Source organism: Notamacropus eugenii, chromosome 2 (genome assembly GCF_028372415.1).
Source record: "Notamacropus eugenii isolate mMacEug1 chromosome 2, mMacEug1.pri_v2, whole genome shotgun sequence".
Taxonomy (NCBI): Eukaryota; Metazoa; Chordata; class Mammalia; order Diprotodontia; family Macropodidae; genus Notamacropus; species Notamacropus eugenii.
This window is the reverse complement of record NC_092873.1, coordinates 287,000,804-287,024,227: the sequence shown is the minus strand read 5'-3', so window position 1 is coordinate 287,024,227 and position 23,424 is coordinate 287,000,804. Positions and strand designations below refer to the sequence as shown.

At 37.8% G+C, this 23,424-nt stretch overlaps 2 protein-coding genes across 5 annotated transcripts in view; one reads left to right on the top strand and one right to left on the bottom strand.

The window, feature by feature from the left end:
• GPSM2 (G protein signaling modulator 2) overlaps nt 1-20,546 on the bottom strand; it is a 51,233-nt gene extending 30,687 nt beyond the window's left edge. For 2 of the 4 annotated variants that reach the window (XM_072644208.1, XM_072644209.1), the window contains exon 1: nt 20,330-20,525. Coding sequence is in view for 2 of the 4 variants with exons in the window: in XM_072644206.1 (XP_072500307.1) it covers nt 5,369-5,430 (62 nt within the window). In the remaining 2 variants the exon portion in view is untranslated. Of the gene's footprint in view, nt 1-5,368; nt 5,690-20,329 lie in introns of all 4 variants that reach the window. The other 2 variants (XM_072644206.1, XM_072644207.1) reach the window with 2 other exon arrangements.
• Nucleotides 20,547-20,648: 102 nt separating this feature from the next.
• Nucleotides 20,649-23,424, top strand: part of AKNAD1 (AKNA domain containing 1) — a 68,614-nt gene continuing 65,838 nt past the window's right edge. The window contains exon 1 of the mRNA XM_072644204.1: nt 20,649-20,724. The gene's annotated coding sequence lies outside the window, so the exon portion shown is untranslated. The remainder of the gene's footprint in view (nt 20,725-23,424) is intronic.

Genomic DNA, 23,424 nt, shown 5'->3' with positions numbered 1-23,424 from the left:
CATTTCAGTGGCTTGCATATTATACTGTGAGGATTTTAAAAGGTTTAGGTTTACTGGATTAAACTGAATTCACATGACATGAAAGCAAGAAATTATAAGCCTATTTTCTTTCTGATGTCATTTTTTCCCTCCTTTCCAAAAGGGTACAAAATGTAACATGCTATAAATGTTTTCAAGTCCTTCATGGTGTTACCTAATGGTCAAATAAGTAATTAAAATTTAAAATTATAGGCACCAAGAATCACAAAAATCACTCTAAAAAGGAAATGAGGAAATCAACTACAGGACTAGAATTAAAAGGGACTGAGAAAGGCTTCCTGAGAACAAATCAGAGAAACAATAATTTCATTAAAGAGAATAACAACAATGAAACAACACACCAAAATTTATGGGATGCAAACAACAGTACTTAGGGGAAAAATGTATATTTCTAAATGCTTACGTTAATAAAACAGAGGATCAATGAATTGGGCAAATAACTAAAAAAGCTAGAATTACAAATAAATCTCCAATTCAATACCCAATTGAAAATCCTGAAAATCAAAGGAGAAATAAAACTGAAAGTAAGACAATCACTGAACTAATAAACAAAATCAGGAATTGGTGTTATGGGAGAAAAAATATAAACTATTGATTAATTTGATTTAAAAAAAAACCAAATTACCAGTATCAAAAATGAAAATGGTGAATTCACCACCAATGAAGAGGAAATTAAAGCAATTATTAGGAGACATTTTACCTAATTACATGCCAATAAATCTAACAATCTAAGCAAAATGAATAAATATTTACAAAACACAAACTGTCCAGATTAACAAAGGAGCAAACTGAATACTTTAGAGTACTTAGGAAAATAAACTGAACACTCCATCCATGAACCCCCTGAGAAAAAATCCCTAGGGTCAGATGGATTCACAAGTGAATTCTACCAAACATTTAAAGAACAATTAATTCCAGCACTATATAAATTATATAAAAAAACAGGCAAAGGAGTCCTACCATATTTTTTTTATGGTAATAGTTAAACCAGAAAAATAAAAAACCGAAAAAGAAAACTACTGACCAATTTCCCTAATAAATACTGCTGTAAAATGTTAAATAAAATACTAGCAAAGAGAAAGGCTTCCCATAAATTAGAGCCTAAACATATTTCTTTAATGACTGATTACAAGTTCATATTTTTATTTTTGCTTTCTTTAATACAATAATATGCTTTTACTTTGTTTCTGGGGAGCTAAGAAGAGGCACAGTAGCTAGAGGGCTGGGACTGAAGTCAGGAAGACTTATTTTCCTGAGTTCAAATCTGACTTCAGACAATTATTAGCAAAATCACTTAACCCTGTTTGCCTCGGTTTCCTCATCTGTAAAAACAGCTACAGGAGAAAATGGCAAACCACTCCAGGAACTTTGCCAAGAAAACCCCAAATGGGGTCTTAAAGAGTCAGACACGACTCAAATGACTCAACAACATTTTATTCTATATTGTTTCTATCCCTTAAATTAAGAGATATGAAATATCTATGGTCTGGTTAGTTTTTCAATTGACTAATATTAAATAAAGACGTCATCCTTTGAAAAACACGTGAACTGACACCTACCTTGTGCTCACTTAGTATCCTCTTTTCCACTGCCCACCACAGGGTTGCAACAACATCCTCACACTTGGTCTCCCTTCTCTTTCCAGTGCTTTTCTTCTAACATTTTCAATCTCTTGACTTTGTTTCAATCTTTCCTGTTGTCTCATGGAGTCACTGGCTTTATTTGGTCCATTCAAATTTTCATTCTAAGGTTGCCTGGGCAAGGTTTTTTAACTCTTACACCAGGCAGTTAATTTCTTTTCTAATTCTTTCTTCCATATCTATCATATCTTTTCTAACTATTTTCCCTCAAGCACTCTCATTTCATTTGTAAAGACAATTTATAACTTTCTAAAACTTGTTTCATCTTTTCTAGGAAATCTAGTTGAATGAATCTAGTTGATATGTTTTATCTGATATTTTGCTTGTAAATGTTTTGGAGTCATTCTCTTCTTTTGGGTTTGTTTTTGAGTTTCTTTGCTATCATAACAGCTCTCTGTGGAGGGGATTCTTTTTATTTCTGCTCATTCTTCCAGCCTACTTCTTGACTTCATACTCAGCATTCGGACTGGGCTCTGCAACACTTTTGGAGGGAAGGTCTAGGCTGGTCCTATTATTGTTTTCTTGGGGTAATGACTGTTATGTTATTCCAGAGTCTCAGGGAGATTTCAGTGCTTCCAAAGTAGTCTGATCTGGGGCAAAGTCTTGCTGCACCCTCTAATCTGAACTCTACAAGTTCCTGACCTGAGTTTGGCTCTGAGCAACAATAGACTTCTTTGAGACTCAGCTACTATCAGACAGCTGAAGAAATCTGTTGTTTCAGAATGGCAGAATTGTTATGTTCCCCTTTGGTCTAGGATTTCTGCTATGGTGATGCTGCTGCAAACTGGGTGACATGCTGGGACTAAGACCTCTCTCTACACTTAGAATTTGAGTCAAACAGCTGCTGCTTACTTCCGAACTTCTTCCTTTCTCAGTGCACTACCCAGGGCCTCCCTACGTCTTCAAGAACGAAAGATCAACAACCACAACGAGGTAATACCACCACCCACATAGGTGTCCTTCTCAGTCTACCCTGTATCTGTAAAGTGGAACTGAGTAGTGAACAATGAAGCAACCATTTTGCAACTGTAGGCATTACAGTGTGGCCAGGTTCTCACGTAGTTGATAGCACCTCCTGGGGGATTGCCGAAAGGTAGAGGGGGGTGTGTGTGTGTGTGTGTGTGTGTGTGTGTGCGTGCGTGCGTGTGTGCGTGTGAGATAGTAGCCTTGGGCACAATTGGGGGCCAATGAATAAAAAGAAGGGAGTGGTACAAGCATAAGGAAAGAAGAGAAGAAAATTTTGAAAACCTCTCTGTACATGTTTCTTTCTGTAACGGAGTTAAAATCACAGCAATTACATTATTTTCCAAATAAACACACAAAATGCAAGTTATAACCAATCAGTGGTTAAGTCTCCCAACAGGTCTTAACAAGCAAGTGTTGGCAGGTAAGCTGGAAGTCCAGAATGCATTGGAAGGAACATGTGCACATAATGACTTTTTCACAATATGATACTATACAGTTACATGATGCAATATTGCATCATCAAAATTTCAATGCAAAAAAACCCATAAATTTACAAAACATTACTAAATTTAAGATGCATCTTTAAAAAAAATTATATATATTTTTAAATGACACAAATTTTTAAAAAACTGTAAGAGTTAAAGAAAGTAGATTTCTAGGGGGGATGAGTAATTTTTTTTAAGAGGGCATTAAGCCAGTAAGTTTGGGAACCTCTGGCTTAGGGCCTTTCCATAATGATACACAGCCTATCCCTGGGCACTAAATTGCTCCTCTTGCAGCAATTTCCTGGCCTAACACTGTCTCCATCGTCCCTAGAACTCTCATTTATCTCCCTAAGTCAAAGTGTGCTGGACAAATGACCTACTATGACTTTTCTGGATAACACCAAAATTATTCAGCCTGGTGCATTTTCTTTCTCTACTGGGAAGAATTTTGTGGAAGGATTCTCAGAGGTACTGCTTCCTACTTATTACTCTAACAAATTAGCTCTGCCTTTCAAAGTAACTTTTCAACTAATTACTTGTGTAAGTGACTATTCTCTCAAATTTTCTTAAAATACATTAATTTGAGCTCATTTTTGGCTCTTAATTTTATCTTGAATCATATTTCTAGAAAAGCAGAGCCCCATCCCCATTAGACAATAAATCCTTGTGAGCAAGGGCTGTTTTTTTTTTTTTAAATCTGCACCAGTTGTACCTAGGACAATGGGTTACACATAGTAAGTGCTTAGTAAAATGTTTGCTGAACTAGAGATGTTATATAATATTAGATGCTCTAACAGCAGCTAGGTGATGCAATGGATAGAGTGCTGGGCCTGGAGTCAAAAAGACTCATCTTCCTGAGTTCGAATCTGGTCTCAGTCACTTATTAGCTGTATCACCCTGGGCAATTCACTTAACCTTGTTTGCCTCAGTTTCTTCATCTGTAAAGTGTGCTGAAGAAGAAAGTGGCAAACCATTCCAGTATCTTTGCCAAAAAAACCTCAAATGAAGTCACAAAGAGTCAGATATGACTAAAACAACTAAACAGCAATAATAAGATGCTCTAATATGTATCCTACATAAAGTTTCAATGTTTAACAGTTATTGCATTTGTATTACTATAGGCTGCCCCAGAATATAGACGATACCCTCAACATGCGAGTTCTTTGAAAAGGAAAAATATTATATACATATTTCACATGTGTGTGTACATATATGTATATCTACACATTGAAGTTAACATCAATTCTCAATTATTTTCAGGTTTTATACAAGTGAAATTTTGGAGGTAAGTACAGGCTATATTCATATCAATACACTGTATAGGAGCTAGAAGTTTTAAGAAAAATCTTTTGTAGGAAAACAAAAAAGGAAATTTGTGGTAATGTGCAAATTCCCAATACCACAATAAACTGAAATAGTATTCCAGTATGTATATTTAGGATCTGTTACCAAATGGGAAAAGCACTGAAGCTGTAAATAAACAACTACCCCAAAATGTGACTAGAATGTATCAATAGTCTCACAAATTATACTACAGTTCTCAAATTCAAATTTAAATGTAAATTCAAATTTATAGTTGAATGAAATCTAATTCTATAAAAACTACTTTTTTGGAAGATTAATTTTTCAGCTAAATGAACAAAAACCAATTACTTAATTTTTAAAAAGTAGGTTAGCCCTCTAATAAATACTAGTTTTACCACAAAACACCACTAATTAATGCATTACTATTTTAAATCATATTGTTAAAAAGAAAAACTTTAGAAATTAAAGTGCCCTGATACTGTTAAAATAGCTTTTTAACTAGAGTAATATCTAATATCTAATATCTAATATCTAATATCTTCTAATATCAAGTCTTAAGAAGAATAAAACAGCCTTGTAGCCATTCAATCAAATCACATGTAAGATGCACAGTTCCCCATTTTGGAAAAAAAAGCCTTTGAAATAATTCTATTTTCATAGCTAGAAACATATTAGTCATAAAAAAGTCTTCTTTATAGCTTTTCCAGAGAACCAAACTATTTTTAATACCTGAGTTTATATTAGTTTCCACTGACATATACCTATAAAAAAGCTATGATGTATTACAGCTTATTATAATTAGTATTAGTAAATCCAAGATTAACATTAGATACTAGTTATCAGTCTGGTTTACTTTTAATTTAAGTTTAATTTGAAGAAATCTAATGTTTCAATATTGATATTTTAAAAAATATTCTGAAGAAAGAGACTTACCTGTAACGGACATGAAAAGAATGATCTTCTCTCATGCTTATCAAAACACCACTTTCCTCCATTGAGTCACATTATCAGTAGAGAAAAAAAGAAATAAATTTGTTGTGTCCAGGTCAAGTCCTTTAATATGTAGACTTGTTTTCAGAACATGGTCCAGTTAGTATATTAATGAGTTGGTGTTAATACATCCTAAGCTCCTGCTGTAATATTCTTCTTCATTATTAATGAAAGGAGGTCAATGTCAGACACAGCTTAATGGTTCAGAAATGGGTCCCCAATTCTTGCATCTGTGGCCCTTTCAGCTCCACTTCAGCTGCATTTCTGCAAAAGGAATACAAGATGCTTGGCTTGATGTCCCCTTGTTAAACAACAACCTATAGTAAGCCTGAGCTGTGCATAAATATAGCTAGCTCTGAAGACTTGATGTCTCACGAATCCCTTAAGAGATCAGAATAAAAGGGTTTAGCTGTAACCATGGGACTCTCTAAGTAGGCATCTGTTGACAAATGTTTGTCTGAGAACAGTCACTAGCTTGACAGGTAAATTCTGTCTGAATTAGAATTATTTTATTCACCATTCTTTGTCAGAAATAATTATAGGTGGCTATGTTCATAAGTGCATTAGTATGGTACTTAAGAATAAATCAACTTTTATACAAGGTATTTTATATCATTATAAAGATAATGATGATTTAATAACTATTATAACTAGTGCTTCTAAACCACTAAACTCTGCTGTTACAATTTTACTTCATCATTGGAGTTTTCCAAGCTGATAATGGTTTAACATCCAAATATTTTCACTGCACTTTAACTGTGTTCATATATAGGCAGTATGAGAATGGATCTCTGATCTGAATGATATGTCAAGTTTGCCATAGGGTGTCCCACCCAACTTGATGGAGGCTTTCTTGCTTTGTCATGACATCCTGGAGATACCAGTAAAGCACTCAACACTGTCCAGCTTTTATATCTTACTCATCACATGACCAGTTCACCTTTATATATCATAACCTGTACAAGTGGCTGCTGCTCTCTTTTCTACCCCATCTAAGAATCAAATAACTGTCCTCTATCCCAACGAAACAATCTGCTCTTAGCCCTTAAGAAAGAAAAATGGGGTGGAGGAAGGGGAGTGTGGAGGCAATCTTTGGTTTAAATAAATGAATAAATTTATTTATTTTAAATAAATTTAAATAAATACAGGAAAAAGTTAAGAAAAACAGGACCAGCTTATCCCAGGAGATAACTTCTAAGCAAGGATGGTCAACCTACATGTAGTGACTCATCTTCCCCCTACAAAGAATCTCAACTGAAGGGGATGTCAGAGACCATCAAATTCACTCTATACTTAAAAGAAGAATCATCTCTATAGTTGACAAGTGGTCATCTAGTTTTTTCTTAAAGATCTTCAGTGAGGGGAAACTGCTACCTCCCAAGATATACTATGGTTCCGTATCTGAACTCATTGTTTAAATTTTTTATTTTTTTAAATTTAAATTTTAAATTCACTGTTTAACATTTATTCCTTAAATCAAACCTAAATTTGACTCTGTGACCCTTGCACTTATTACTCATAGTTGAGTCCTCTGAGGTAAAGCAGAACAAGTCTAGTTCCTCTTCCATATTAAATACTTAAAGATAACTGTCTTATACTAGGAGTCTCCTCTCTTGGCTAAATATTTTCATTTCCTTCAACTCACAGTCCATGAATTTAAGCCCTTCAACAATACCAGAGACAGTCTGGGTACAGTGAAAAAGGGTGCAGAATCTGAAGCCAAAAGACCTGGGTTCAAATTTCAACAATGCCACTGTGTGACCTTGGGCAAGTCATTTAAGTTCACTGGGTCTCTCTCAATTATCTCATTTGAATTGTCTGAACATCTAACCAAATGTATAGAAAATATCAGTGCTTGGTAAAGCTATAGAAAATAGAAACTAATAAAAGGGTGGTATGATACAGTCGAAGGACTGCTGGATTTAGAGGGATCTGTGAGGCTGACGAGTTGGTGATCACTTAGGAGCTTCAGTTTTTTATTTTACTTTATTTTATTCGAAAAATGAAAGGACTAACCTAGACCTCCATGACTCCTTCTAGTTTTAAATCTATGATTCTATAATGCTTTTACCACCAAGGAAAAAATCTGATAGCTGTCTAAATGTTCTTGAAAAAACTGGTTTCTGTATAACAAAACAGTAATTAAAAGAAAAATCACATTTGGAAAATGTGGCAAATATAACATAAGAACTTGAAAACTAAAATATATAAAGAGCTATCTGAAAAATCATAGCGGCAATTTCCAGTCCATGATGGCTAAATGGTTAAACATTAGAAATAGGAAGTTTTCAAGAGGAAACACAAATTATTACTGACCATTTAAAAAAATGTTTTACATCGCTAATAATCAAAGAGACATAAACTGAAATAATTTTCTAGTACCACCTTATACCAAACACAAATTACAAACTCACATACTGAGTCAATAAAAAATGAGGCAGTTGTATTAGGTGACCTCTAAAGTGCCTGCCAGCTCTAAATCTATGATCCCATGATCCTGACTGCCCTCCTTTGGATGTTCTCCAGTTTATCAATGTCCTTCTAAAATGTGTTACTGAAAAATTAACATGATGTCCTTGACAAAGCACTTTGTCCTGAGAGCACTAGGGAATCTAGGCTACTATACCTCTCTTTCTTATTTTTAAAAATGTTTCACTGATGAATTTTTCTTTCTCTCTTAACTAATAACTACACCTTTCTCCTTGAAATAAGACCCTCTCTTGCAACAAAATAAGTTAAGCAAAACAAATCAACTCACTGGTCGGAGACGTTACAAAGGTAGAATCCATAGGACCTGGCAACAGACAGGGATGAGGAGTATGGCGTCAAGGATGACAACTAAGCTGTGAGACTGGGATACCATAGTATTCTCAACATTAATAGAAAAATTCAGAAGAGGGGAGAATTTGGGAGGGAAAGATAATGAGTTCTATTTTGAATATGTTGAGTTTAAGATGTCTACAAAACATCCAGCTTTAGATGTCTAATAAGCAGTTGAACATGCAAATCTAAAGATTAAAGCTAGATAAACAGATCTGAGAATTATCTGCAGGAAGATGATAAATGAAACCATGACAGCTGATGAGATCATGAAATATAATAGTACAGTGGGAGAAAGGGACTGAGGATAGAGTATTGGGGGAAAAACTCATTGCTAGTGGGCATGATTGGGATGAAGACTCATCAAAGGAGAATAAGAAGGATCAGTTGGCACATAGGAGGAGAATCAGAAGAAAGTAGTGTCACAAAAACGGAGAAAGTAATAAGTATCCCAGAGAAGAGGGTGATCAAAGTTGGCTAAGATGTCAAGAAGGATAACAGTTGAGAAAAGGCCATAATATCTGGCAATTAAGATATCACATGTAACTTTTGGAGAGAACAGCTTCAGTTAAATGATGAGGTCAGAAATCAAGACTACAAAAAATTAAAAATGAGAGGGAAGGTAGTAGATACACCTACTGTAGATGGCTTTCTCAAGGAGTTTAACCACAAAAGAGAGGAGATATGGGACAATAACTCACACAGATGGATGATCAAGTGGTTTCTTGAGGACTGGGGAGACAGGAATGTTTGTAGGCAGAAAAAAAGGATACAGCAAATAGGAAGAGACAGAAGATTAGTGAAAAGGAAGGGACAATAGAGGAGGCAATACATTGGAGAAGACCAGATGAACTGAGTACAATTTTGCAAGTAGAGGTGTTTTGCCTTGGGAAAGAGAAAGGCTAGCTTTCCATATGAAATAGGGGTGAAGCAGATAGCAGCAGAAAGCATCTGAATGATGAGATGAGGAGAACAGAAAGAGTTCTTCTCAATTTTTTTTTTCAATTGAGGGGATTCAATTTTCAATGAAATTGAAAGACTGATTCTCAGCTGAGTAGACAGGAAGAAGGTGAGGTATGAGAAGCTTGAGGAAGAATGAAAAAGGCTCTTTGGTGTAAGTCGACTGCCTTGGCAAAGTGAGGGCCCATCTGAAATAATGTAACATAAATTTGTAGTTGACTCAGCATGATTTCATGATTTTCTACATTTTTGTACAGAAGCAAAAGCAGCAAAGATGATACATGGAGGAGTGATCAAAGGCTGAAACTTGGCTAATGTAACTGGTAATAGGATAAGAGGGCAAGGGATTTGAGAGAAGAGGACAGTGTAGAGTTGAATTCGTTCACCAAAGAGTCCAGAGGGGAAGAAAAAGAGAGTGCATCCAATGCAAGGATGATAGTCTGAGAAAGGACTGAGGAGTGGAGGGATTAGAGGTCAAATAAAGGGAAAAAAACAGAGTTTGGTGTTGTAAGGCAGAGGAAGAGGTGAAATGACAACACACTGTAATCATATAAGGGAATTTTGGAGTTCATGCATGAACATGGAAGTGGAGAATTTGTGGGTGATGGCATGAGCAAGGTTATGACCATGTCTGTGTAGTCAAGGGAGGGTGGAGGAGCAGATCATGGAAAATGTGTAAATTTTTTGAGAAACTGGGAAGTAAAGGTATTTAAGGAAGTATGAATATGTATGCTGAAGTTCCATAATTAAGGGGCAGGAAATTGGAAAGATTGTAAGACTGAACCAGATACTGAACTTGTTGAGGAAAAGAGAATGTCCTTGAAGGTCAAAAGTTAACAGCTACCAAACTCTTCATTGGGTGGCAATTACGAATCGAGAGAACCTCAAATGAGAAGTTATTGAATGACAGAGGTAGGAAATCCTGAAAGTCTCAATAGGGAGCAAGGAATACTGAAACTCCCCTACTTCAAACACTGGGTGAGAGGATATGAGAGAAAGTACACCTAGTGCTAGAAAAGGATAGCCAGGGAAACTGTGTCACCAGGAAGAAGGCAAAGTTTCCCACTAAAAGGGAGAGCCAGAAGATGGAAGGCATGAGTTTAAGACAAAACAAGAGTCACTGGAAGGGATGGAAGCTTTGAAATAGGATAGGATGAAAGTGGGGTGGAGTGAAAAGAATGGGAATGAGAGAGTAAGTTATTGGGAGTCAGTGAAATGGTCAGAATTACTGGGATAGGGAAGGTATGATGGAATAGGAGTTTGTAAACCAATGAGGAAAGAGGTCACATAAGTTATCAATACACCCAGGGATTTGGACTCAGGGTAGAGTCCTTTCAGGGTATTAGGCAACAGGGTACAGCTGGAGGGAGAGAGGATAGGGGGGAATACCAGAAAGAGGGGCAGAATGGAAATAGTGTTTTCTTTAGTCCTAACTCGGCAGGCTAAGAGTGATGTAATGTTTCCCTCCTTCCCCTGGAGGTTGGCCTGGAAGGAGAAGCCCCATAGAACTACAAGGCAAAATCTGAAGAACTGCACCATGCACATACCTGCCTATTTCTGTTGAAGACATGACCATCTTCCAGTCTCTTAGGTTTCTAATTTCAGCATCAACTCCTCACTCTCATTTGCTCCCCATATCCAACCTTAACCTCTACAACATCTCTTACAGCCAACTTTTTCTCTTTACTCACAGAGGTGGAATTTAAATTTAACTCCAACTCTGGAACTGAAGTATTCTTGAGTTTATGCCAAAAACCAATTCAAAGGATTAGTGAATTTTCTAGCAAAAAAATAACCAATTTAGATATAACAGTAGTTAAATTACTCATACTGTAGTGTTAATAAATACTATAAGCAAATATAAATATAATCGTAGCTTAGGGACCAATATCTATTGCAGTTCTGCAAATACTACTTCACACTATCCCAACCCACTACCCTGGGATGGCTCTGCTGCAGGGTGTTGTGAAAGCCTGCTTTTCTTCTCATATTTTCATTAACAACATATAAGCAGACCATTCTTATAAAGATTTTATGTAGTCTTTTGTAATCTTTGTCTATTTGAGGTATCTTGAATAATCAAACCCTGCCTTAAAAATTATCTCTAACATAAAACTTTTTTCTATGTATTTGGAAAGAGCTCCTAATCTTGACCTAAGGTATTTAATGCCATTCTGACCTCTTTACATAATCACCTAAATGACTTATGTGGTAAAGTTCAAATGTGGAGATTCACTGTCCTCAGTGATGACAATAATATTGGACTAAAGATGCTGACAATATGTTCCATTTCATTCCCCTTCATTGCTTTCCATGATTTTGTGAGATGGACTGCTAATAATAAACCACCAACCTCTTCCAGAAGGGTTAGCAAATTGACTCTGTAGTCTAAAAGCAGTGATGATCTAAGATGCTATATCTTTTTTGTGTGGACAGGAAATCCAAGTGAGACCTAAGTGAGTTTCTGGGTTCTTTCATCCTCTTCCTTGAAGTGGCAAATGCTTTTACATTATGGTTACATTTCTCTAAGAAATTATGATAATTAGAGTTGGTCTTTGTTTTTTGTCTATTTCTCATTTCTTTCAATCAACAGGTTGGCCGGATTGGAATTGTTTTAACTGTTCACAATTTCTTCTCAATTTTATTCTTTTTTACTGATTAAGTGTTAATTTTGACCTCTGCTCTAACCTATTGATTATTTGTTCATATTAACAACAGATTCTGAAATAGCTCTCACATTAGTAAGTAGCCAAGGGATTGTCATCTGTTAAGATACAGACAATTTCAATTAATGTAATGGTGATCGATGTTGATCCCATCCAACAATTCCTGACTCTCTTCTTGAATAAAGTATTCATGATATTTTAGTTGTCTACAATCTTTTTGCTTCTTTCGTTTTTCTGCTTCAATCTTATTGTCTAAAATTTTTCACTGTTCTTGTCTATGCCAACCTTCAAATTCATGCTTCTAAGGACTAAGGTATACTGTACATTGTTGGGCATTCTTGCAGAACTGCAATAGATGTTGGTCCCTAAGCTATAATTATATTTCTATTTGCTTATGGTATTTATTAACACTGCAATATGAGTAATTTGACTACTGTTATATCTAAACTGGTTATTCTTTGCTAGCACTAAAAGAAAATTCACTAATCCTTTGAATCAGTTTTCAGCATAAACTCAAAATACTTAGTAAGCAGCCATTAAATATCCTTTAAATTTATTTTCCTGCTAAATTTCTTCAATTTTCTGGACCCTAACCATTTTTGCTGATTTCCATTAGATCCAAACTCTCTAAATTCCTCTAGAATGTGGTATATCAGACCAGATACAATAATTATCAGTCTGAAGAACAGTGGAATGAGGAGTAAATTTTAAAAAAAAATTATTCATTTTATCACTCTTGGGTCACTTATGTTTTCTGACTCTGTTTCCTCATCTATAAATTAAGAGATGGAACTAAATGACATCTAAGGTTCCTTCTAGCTCTAAAGCTATGATGTTAAGGTACAGGTGATTTTAAAAAATGCATATCATATTTAAAATGCATATCACAGAAGTTAGATAGCAAAATACATCTGAGAAGCAGAAAGAAATCAATCATTCTGTTTTAGCACTATTTCAGAAATATTTCTATGTTTATAAATTATCTAGAAGCAGATTGACATCTGGGAATAAAAAAATCTACCCTACTACCATTCAAAGTAGGCAGGAACTTCTTATCTTATTGTGTCTAGCAATTATACTTATGTGTAGAAGTGGCAAGAGATAGAGATGAAGCATAGAGACACAGATAACCAAGAGTGGGAAGAATAGATTACAAAAATCATAATAAGCCAGAAGGAATTAAGAGAGTTTGATGAAGAGAAAAGAATGGCCCAATTGAAGATTTTTAAAGTCAAAAAAATAAGAGTTAGAGATTTTGGTGCTGAGGATGATGAGGAGCAAATGTAGGATTCTTACATGGAAAGACTGGGTTAAAGTGGAGGTGTAATAGATTTTTTGGCAACAAAATAAAGGATTTACTTAGGAAAAATCATAGTTGAGGCAAAGCAGCCTGGCATAATATTTAGAAATATTTTAAATTTAATACTTTGAAACAGCTAGGTGGTAATGTGGATAAGAATATGAGGCCTGAAGTCAGGAAGATCTGACTTCAAATGTGACCTCAGATTACTTACTAGCTATGTAAGTCACTTACATAGTGGGCAAGTCACTTAACTTGTTTTCCTCAGTTTCCTCAACTGTAAAATGGGGATAATAAAAGTACCAACCTTGCAGGATTATTGTGATGATCAAATTAGATTATGTAAAGAGCCTAGGAAAATGCCTGGTACATCAATGTCCTAGGCTCTTTACATATATCTAATTTGATCATCACAACAATCCTGCAAGGTAGGTACTTTTATGCATAAATATGTATGTACATATATATGTGTTTATTCCCTTTCCTTCTCCTCCCTACCTCTAATATGCTCAACATCTTAATTAGGAAATTGGCTGCTGAGTAATGTAGAGGAGGGGATTAAATCTCTAATATGAAAGGAAAGGGTAGTATCCATTCCTTCCACAAATCCCCACTCTTCATAACTTTTAGATTCCAAACAACTCTTTGTTACAGATATCACAATAAAATCCACAGCAACCTTCAAAAAAGTTCTCTAAGATTCATTCAAACTAATTCTATTTATGTTCTTGCCTGAATTTTCTTTCCACAACATGCAGAACTCATCATGTCATTCTGGCCTTTATCAAAATTTTCAATAAAGTCCCCAGTGATAAGATCCAGAGGAAAAAAACTATGCTTCTTACAAAATGGGTCATTTTAAAAGTCCTCAACAGCTCTACAGTCTTAAGTTTGATAAAGGCAAAATTTTTATAAGCAGTAGCTTAAGGTTTTGACAAGTGGCTGGACATGAAGGCTCAAAGTAAACAAAGTAGATAACTTTCATCAGGATTTTGTGCCTTAAGGATGGCAAAAATGTTAGGATGAATCATAATGATGGAAAACCTAGATGATCAGGGGGATGCTTTAGAGGAAAGAACAAGACAATCTTCATTTAGAAAAGTATACACACACACACACACACACACATATACACACACTAAGTGCTTAAAAATTAATGAATGAGAAAGATATTAAGGTTGAAGTGATGTGAGATGAAGTGATGTAAAAACAGCTCAAAATTAAAAGAGGGTACAAGGGGGACACAGTAAGAAATCAGGTTTCCTTCCAACATACTTAAAACAAAAATAGAGCTCCCAATTATAAGTAGGTAAAGAGAAATTGTGAAATGTTAAGTAATTTGTTGATTATTACACTCAGTCAGTGGTAGAACTGGATAACTTCCAATTGGATAGAGAATAGGTAGAATAATTACATCCAATTTATCCATAATTCAAACAAGAAAAAAACTCAAAGCAGAATTTTCTTCTTAGCACCATACAATAATGACTCTTAAGACCTTTAAATGCTCCATGAATCCAAGCCAGACTGAATTATACTCAGCATTAAAACTATGCTAGATATATTTTATTAATTACATACTAATTTAAAAATTCAATCTTGTTTCAGTTGAGGAATGTTACCTAAGAATAATTATGGAAGACACCTTCCTAGGAGGAAATGTTCAATGAAGCCAGAAAATAACATACAAATGTTGTCAGCACAGAGTGTGCACCATATGAAAAGCATGAATGGCTTACACAGGACATCAGTGAAAAACAGCTGGTGCTGGTCCGTTTGTGCCATCATGAAGCACCTATTCGAGAATATTTGGGGGTTGGTTTTTGGTGTAGGAACCCTAAGAAAGACTAGAAAGTCATAGAATTAGAGTTGGAAAGAACCTCATTGGTCTAATCCAATTTTTGGAAATAAGAAGCATGAATTACCCCCATATCACTAACAAGGGGTCATCTAAAATTTGCATGGGACTAGGTACTGAAACTTGCTACTTTCCAGGGAAGCCCAATTCATCTACAGATAGTTCAAATAGTTATAGTGAGCTGAAGTCTACCACCTTACACTCCTAAACAACTAAAATACTTTAATCTATATGGATCCTGTTGACAAATAAAAATAATAAAAACATAAATTTTAATTAACTAGAATAGTACCTGGACCATAAATAGATAAGGCACTTAATAAATGCTTGTTCACTGACTGGAATCAGAGGACCTGAGTTTGAATCTTGATTTTGCTATTTACTACTTGATTTGGGCTATGGCATTCCTGGTTTCAGGTTGGAGTGTCTTTTAGGAACTGACTGGTGGATTCTTGATATTTTCACTTTCTTACCTAGCCGTTAGTCATTGATGGTGAGGCACTGCCTCAGACAAACTGAGCCCTGGGAAAGACCTTAATTTAGAAATGTCACACACTGTATCCTGGGCCATGACCAGTCATTTTGACTTTGCCCAGCCCCTGATCTTCCATGACTCTGGAGTAGTGAGCTGAAGACTTTCCATAGCTCCAGCTCACTTAAATACAATTCACTAGCAAGTCAAGACATCACCCTCATGATGTCACTGGTGTTCTTCAAGAATGAAAGACAACAACAAAATACTAGCTTCATGGCCTTAGACAAACCCCTCACCACTTGGATTTGCTTCCTCATCTATAAAAAGAAAAGACTAGACTAGATAATCTCTGATACCCTTTCCAGATCTAAATCTTAAAATTCTTCTCTTTTTTTCTTTTCTGGCTCCTCATCTTCCTAACCTCTTAAAGTTCACTGAGTGTCTGCCTGTGTCTCTCTTATCCATCTATGTATAGTCTTGCCCCTGGCAATCTCATTCATTCCAAAGCTTTAACTACCACCTCTTTTAAGATAACTCCCAATTCTCTCTTCATTACTGACTTCTTCAAGACCCCAAACAAGCAACTACATAAACCAGCACCTCAAATCAACATGACCTCATTTTTCCCTCTTAAACTTGCTCCAAGTTCTGATTTCACTATTTCTTTCACTATTTCTGAGACCAGTCCAGGGCCACCCCCTCCTAGTTTTTGGGACATGGAACACTTGACTCTTCACCTTTCCCATTATTTAATCTGTTACTACGGTCTCATCGATACCACCTCCATATTTGTTGTATCCTGACACCATCCAAATACAAACACTCAGTACTTGCTTAAATCTATTTTTATTCCATTCTAACTTTTTGTTTTTCAATATAACCCCAAATATCACAAAGTTTCTACGTAATAGATTCAAACATTAGTTTGAGGAAACATGACAAGTACATGCAAAGAACTGGATGAAGCAAAGAATATAATCAAATAGTTAAAAATAAAAATATCCCCTTTTAATGGAATGGTTGTTTATGACAATCAACAGGAAAAAAATTACTGGGATAAAGCATTATAAACTTGTTTCATATTGGGTTTTATTTTTCTCAATAAACCAAATATTAGCATACCACACTAGACAGAATTCTAAAATGCAGCAGAAACTAAATTTCAAAAGTCTCTAAGAGCAGGGACAATACTAATTTGACTTCTAATAAGCTAATGGCATATTTCTGCTTTGAGAGACTTCCAACAAAATCTAGCTATTAAGATGTAGGAATTTAAATATTTAGTAATGATATAATAACGATACAAAAGAATACACATCAGCAACCCTTCTAAGTAATTTCTTAAGTATTTTTTCTTACGCATTTAGAAACAGAGAGAAGGATCATAGGCTTCCACCAGTCTGCTAGAGGGGTCTATGACCCAAAAAACATTAAGAAATCCTGGATCAGATAAACAAATATAGCATCAAATATAGCTTTACTAGTACTTGCTCAAAATTACTTCCAGAGATTTAAAAAAATACATTTAGCTTTCCTCTAAGAATAGGACAATTTAAGAAATAAATAATATCTATTTTAAGTTCTTAGTAAGATTAATATTCTCCAACCCTTCAGGAAACCTGCAAATAGCTCCTTGGAACTTAACCAAAATATAAAAATGATTTCTAGTTAGAATATATTACACATAGTTACATGGAAGTATTAAAAAATCAAGGCTAGAGAAGAAATGCAACAATGTTAAAAATATAAGAGCATTCAATTCTTTCTACCAATCTCATTCACATTTACCAATAAAAACTTCATCTGCTGCTAATGCTAACCAGATCAGCAAACTATATCTGATACTATAAACAAATGCTTGTAATGAAAAAAAATTCTGAGTTCTTCCAGGAAATTCAAATGTTCATGGAGAAAGCCACAAAAAGGAAAAAGGACTATTATTTGTTTAGGTCCTTTACCTTTTTGATTCTGGACGATATTTGTTTATACTAACTGACTGAAGAATATGTTGTTTACCACAAGCAAACAAATAATTAAATTTCAAACAAAATCCCAAAATATTTTGGAACATATGTAATTTTCATTTGTATAGCACTTCATCATTTAAAAAGTGATTTTATATTTTTGCTGTATTAAAAAAACTACTTGTAATGAAAAATGAGAATTTCAAGGAGCAATATATGAAGCCATAGTATATGACTCAAAATTATTTATTATCAATGCTCGTCAGCTTTCTACTGAAATCCATCACTTACCAAATATGTGACAGTGCTAAAAAAAAAAATCAATGAAAAAAAGTCTTTTTCACTTAAGTCTTATTCTTAAGCACACTGAATGAAACTAGGCTTTTCCCTTTTCTGGTTTATATTAGCACCATACCTACAAGTTCAATCAGGTCACAAAATGGATGTTAAACTAAAGCTGCTGTTATAAACCCTAATTAGAAAATTACTGCAGAAAAGCTATCTGCAGTTAATGTTAAAATATATACACATATTTACATATAAAATGTACATATGTATGTGACATGTACAAAAAGATATGCATGAAACATGTATGTATACTGCCTCACAGATATCTTTTTAAGAGATCTATTCTACTTTCTTATATCATAGTACCATTCAATAATTAGATTATCACTCATGGGAAAAGATAGATGTGACAATTTTCTACCTTAAAAGTTCCTTTTAACCATGGCAAATAATTACTGTTTTTTTCAAAATTCAAATTTTATTCAAAATAAGTTATTTTCTTGTTTGCTTATTCACTTCATAGTCCCTACCATACTACCTTGCACATAGTATGAACTCAAAAGACATGTTAATATCTTACTTGCAAGATCATTTGTAAACTATGAAGGGAGCAGCAGCAATGAATGCTGAAAGCTTTGGGGAAAGTGGACTCAAAAGAGAATGTCTTACCCATATTCAATCAATGAAGTGAATCTGGAGAATGTACTATCATCAATATTTTTAGAGACTGTTAAAGGAGGAATGAGAAAACCATGTGACTTAGATGACTCAAGGCAGTGAAGTCAATATTGCCACAAAAGGTAAAGGGATAGTTACAGAATGTTTAAGCTGGAAGATAATCCAGAGATCATTTAGGTCAACTCTCATTTTGTGGATGAAAAAACTGAGACCCAGAAAAGCCAAGTGATAAGAGATATGAAGGCCTCAAAGCCAGTGGATATCTGGGACCTGAAGCTGGTTCTCCAGTTTCCCCAAATTGGCAGGCATGTTAACATTCCAAATACTGAGCTGTCAAATCAAAGGCCAATGCATTTTTTCACAAGATCATGATTCTACCTCCTTTGATACGACCCACAAGGGAATGCAATTTGTATTCTCCAGTTCCCATAGATCTATGTCTGAATTAATACTGAAAAGGTAAAATGTTCATGCGGTCCAATAGTATTTGAGGAAAAAAATGCCAAACTAAAACGACACAAAGAATCAAGTCCATGGAAAGAAAAGCTCCCCCTTGTCTCTAGAATAACATATAAAACTCTTGTGCTTGGTTCATAAAAGCCCTACACACTGGCTCACCTACTGCACATTGTTCTCCCTCACTCATGCCAAATTGGGCCACTCACTGCTTCGGCTTCCCTCACACAACAGTTCAGTCTCCAGGGCGGGTGCTTTTTGCACAGGCTGTCTTCTACTATTAGAATGCACCCCCTCCTCAACCTAAGATGTGAAGAATTCCCCCCTCCCTCAAATTACTTTGCGTTGATATATGCATATATGTTCATGTGGTCTCTCCCGAGATGAGAGTTCAAGGGCCAAAGGCTATTTCATTTTTTATCTTAACATCCCCCATTCCCTAGCAAAGTGCCTGACACATGTTAGGTGCCTGTGAACTGAAATGAAGGAAAAGGTTCCAGTGCTAAAACTCTCCAATCCACCTGACCAGTGATCTTCTCTGCCTTTCTTGATCAACCGGAACTTTCTTAATAGCGAGAATAGAAGCAGTATTGATCAGACGCAATCACCCTGCTTAACATTTCAAAACTCACATATCAGGTTTGAGATCTCAGATACAGTATTCTAATACAGTTCTCTGTGGGTATGGTGATTTCCCCCATAACCACTAGCAGCTCTATCTACATCACTGATAGAATGGAAGGTCGACAGTTTCAATTAAACAAATTTCAATCTCACACACATTTCATTTCAATGTCAACTAAAGAAATATTTTATTCGAAAAATGCAGATGAATTAAATTTTGCTCTAAGAAAATGTATTCCCTATGTGCAGAAGTCAAAATAACTTAGCTTCAATTACCTGTTTTGTTAACCAATTTTTTCCTTTTTAAAATAGAAGCACAGTCATTAAAATCCAGTTAATTCTTTATGGTGGGTGACCTAACGTTTTATGTTTGAGAAGAGTTAAATGTCTAATGCAGTTCCTGTCTGGTGATAAAACAACAGGTCACCGAAGGAAAGGAGAAGGCGGCCGCGCAGACCCGGACAGGCCCCCCGCACTTCAGGCACACCTAAGGGCTCCCCAGCCCCGCCGCTGCCACCTGCCGAGCCCGTGCTTAGAGAGACAAAGCTCCGTGACACACAGGGGCAGCCGGGCTGCGCCCTGACTTTACAAAACACTCACGCGAGCGCAGCACCCCAAACGCATTCCTTCCGGGGGCCCGCGGCTTCGCGCCCCGGCCAGCGGCGGAGCTGGGGGCGCGAGGCCCGCGCACGCGCACCCCGGGAGGCGTGGGGCTGACCCCTCGCAGGCCCCGACCTCCCCGGCCTCGGGGTAGCACGGCGCCCGCGCGTCCCCGCGGACCGAATGCCCCCTCCCGGCTCCGCGACGGAGCTCACCTGCCTCCGTTCTCCTCCGAGGACCGCGAGCGAGGGACGTCCCGAAGCCGCTGCTGATGCTGCCGTCGCCGTCGATGCGGCCACGGCCTCCAGGCCAGGCAGAACGCGGGCGCCCCGCCCCCAGGCCGGGACGCGGAGGAGCTCCGGGGGCCCGCACCGAGGCAGAAGGAGGGGCAGCGCCGGAGGCTGGCTCGCGCCCCCGCCCCCTTCCCCCCGCCAATCAAGTGGGCCAGAGCTTCCTCGGGCGTCCCTCGCCCGCCCCTCACCCAAACCCACCAATGGGGTCTCCCTTAGCAGCGCCGGTCGCCGCGGCCGCACTCAACGCCTCCAGAGCCGGCCACCCTCCCTGGCGCAGTGTGCGCCTGCGCGACTCCGGGCCCTCCGCGTTCAAACTGGTACTGCCCCCGCGTTTTTCGTACCGACCAATGGGAGGGCGCGTGGGCGGGGCGGGGGGAGACGGGCTCTCCCTGGTCGGGTCCTCGGGTCTTCTATCCTTCCCCCTCCCGCACTCGAGGACTCTCTTCTCTGTGCTTGACTCCGCGCTTCGGCCCTTGAACTCCTTGTTCCCTGGTCCTGAAAAATCCCCGTTGTCCCTAAGCGGCGCAGGGCCTGCAGGGACCGACCGAGCTAGTGCCTCTGCCCCGGAAAGCCCCTCGTGCCCCAGGGACTGATCCGAGCCGGGGGTCGCCTGACGGTCCCGGCGCATCCGTTGGAGCTGGCCACCTGCCGTGTGCCCAGTAATCTTCCCCAAAAGTATAAGCCCCGTGAGCGGGTAGGACCCTCGTCATTGCCCCACTTCATGTACTCCCAGGGCTTAGCACAGACAAGCGCTTCCTGATCAATGCTGTCCCATTTCATAAAGAGAACTGGACAGTTTAGAAATAGCTAGTCTGCCCAGTGTGGAGGGCACGTAGGTGCCAGGCACTGTACAGAGCTCTGGGGATGCCGAGACAGGCAGAACCCTCCTCTCAAGGACCTCCCAGCCTGCAAACCACTGTGTCCGGGATCAAGTGGAGACACGGGGGCTGGCCAAAGTCCCGGAGCAGCCAGGGCTCACCGTAAAGAGCGGAAGGCTGGCCTCCAGCCTTGTTAGGTGGTAAATGGGCTTGGGTCTAGAGACTGCAGGGGTTCACTTGTCCCAGGGACAAGAAGACTCTTCCTTCCATTCGTTCCTCCCAGCCTCCCACAAGTGGTTATGCCACCCCCAGAATGAACTGAGTCCAGTGCTTGGCAAAGAGCCTTGTAAAGGGTCCACAGGGGCTGCAATCGGGATTCTCTTATAAAGGACTCAAGAATGAGGAAATCCTCTTTACTGGTACAGTTTAGCACCTTCTCTTCAGTTAGACAGCTGTCTGGAGCATGGAGAATTTAGTGACTTAGCCAGTATGTGTCAGAAACCCGACTTTTACTGGTGAAGAAAATGAAATTGTGACTTGCCTAGGTAATCTCAGAAGAGGTTCTGGACGGGTTATTAAGTGAAGCTCGTTTTGTTGTCTATTTATGATCCACGTTTTACAGAACATTATGCTGCGTAGAAGACTACCCAGGGAATCACGAAGATATTTTCCTGCTAGAGGACTTGCCTTCAGGATAGCTTACTCAAACATTCTCATCTGAAGAGTCACTTTACGATGCTGTTATCCGAATTCAGTCTGGGACCGCAGTGTGCCCAGAAGTCTCCTTCCATAGGCATATCAAGTGAATCTAAATTGTTGTCATTTGAAGCCCTGTCTACCTTAGTGGTCAGACTCCAGCAGCTCAGGTTAGATGTGTCTGACCCTGCCCATTCTCTCATGTTGCATTAGCTGTTGCCTCCCTGTAACTCTGCATCAGAAAGACTTGTGGCATGAAGGGCCAGCTTATTATTTAGGGCCCCCCCACTTCAGTTGTCTCAGGCATCCACCTGGAGCCCCGATGTATCCCGGCAATTACATTGCCATAATGTACAAATAAAGAAAAAGTACATTAATAATCAAATGGATAACCCAATACTATGTAAATCTAGCAGTGATGACAGTCCAATTTCCCTGCCTGGTTTTGCTTGGTTAGTTGTTGTCCATCATTCTTGAAAAGAATCAAAATGATGTCACTTTACTGGAGTTGAGGTACAATGTGTGGGACTGTGGCCCATCAGAACAATATAAGCTTGGAAGGCTCTACCAGTGGGGAACAAACAGTCCACATAAACATTTGGAGTGGAGGTGTCTCCAAATTTGTGCACCTCGCGTTTCTTTTGAGCTACTGCAATTTTGCTTCACTCGTAGAGCACAGTGCCTTCTTTGATGCTGGACAATCCTTTGCCAGTATCTTCCGTGTCATGCTATTGGTTACAAGGTTCTTCAGAGAGATCTTGAGAGTTTTCTTGTATTGTGTCTTCTGACTTTCACATGAGCACTTGTCTTGTGTGAATTCTTTGTAAAATAGTCTTTTAGGCAAATAGACATTTGGCACCCAAACAACTGTCAAAGTTGCACCCTCTGCAATAGAAATTGAATGCTTGGCAGTTTAACTCTAAAAAGGACCTCAGTGTCTGGTACCTTATCTTGCCAGGTGATCTTCAGAATCTTCCTAGGACAATTCAAATGGAAGTGATTCAGTTTTCTGGCATAGCACTGGTATGCTATCTAGATTTCATAGGGATACAAAATGAGGTCAGCATAATAGCTCTGTAGATCTCCAGGGTAGTAGACAGTCTAATATCTCTCACACTTTCCTTTGGAACCTCCCAAACAATGAGCTACCTCTGGCAATATATAATCATCCATGTGGATATCCCTGGAATGTATACTTCCAAAGTAAGTGAACATATCCACAGTATTCAAAATTTCTCCATTTGCTGTAACATGCTTCCATACATACATACATGGTATGGTGCTGACTGGTGGAGAACCTGTGTTTTCTTGATGTTAATTGTTAGGCCCAAATTAGCATAAGCAGCAAAGAATTGATCCATATTTTGTTTCATCTCAGCTTCACAGACTGCATTGAGTACAAAAGTATCTGCAAATAAAAAATCATGCACCAACTCTCCCTCCACTTTAGCCTTGGCTGGTAGCCTTTTCAAGTTAAATAATTTACCATCAGAATGGTAGCTG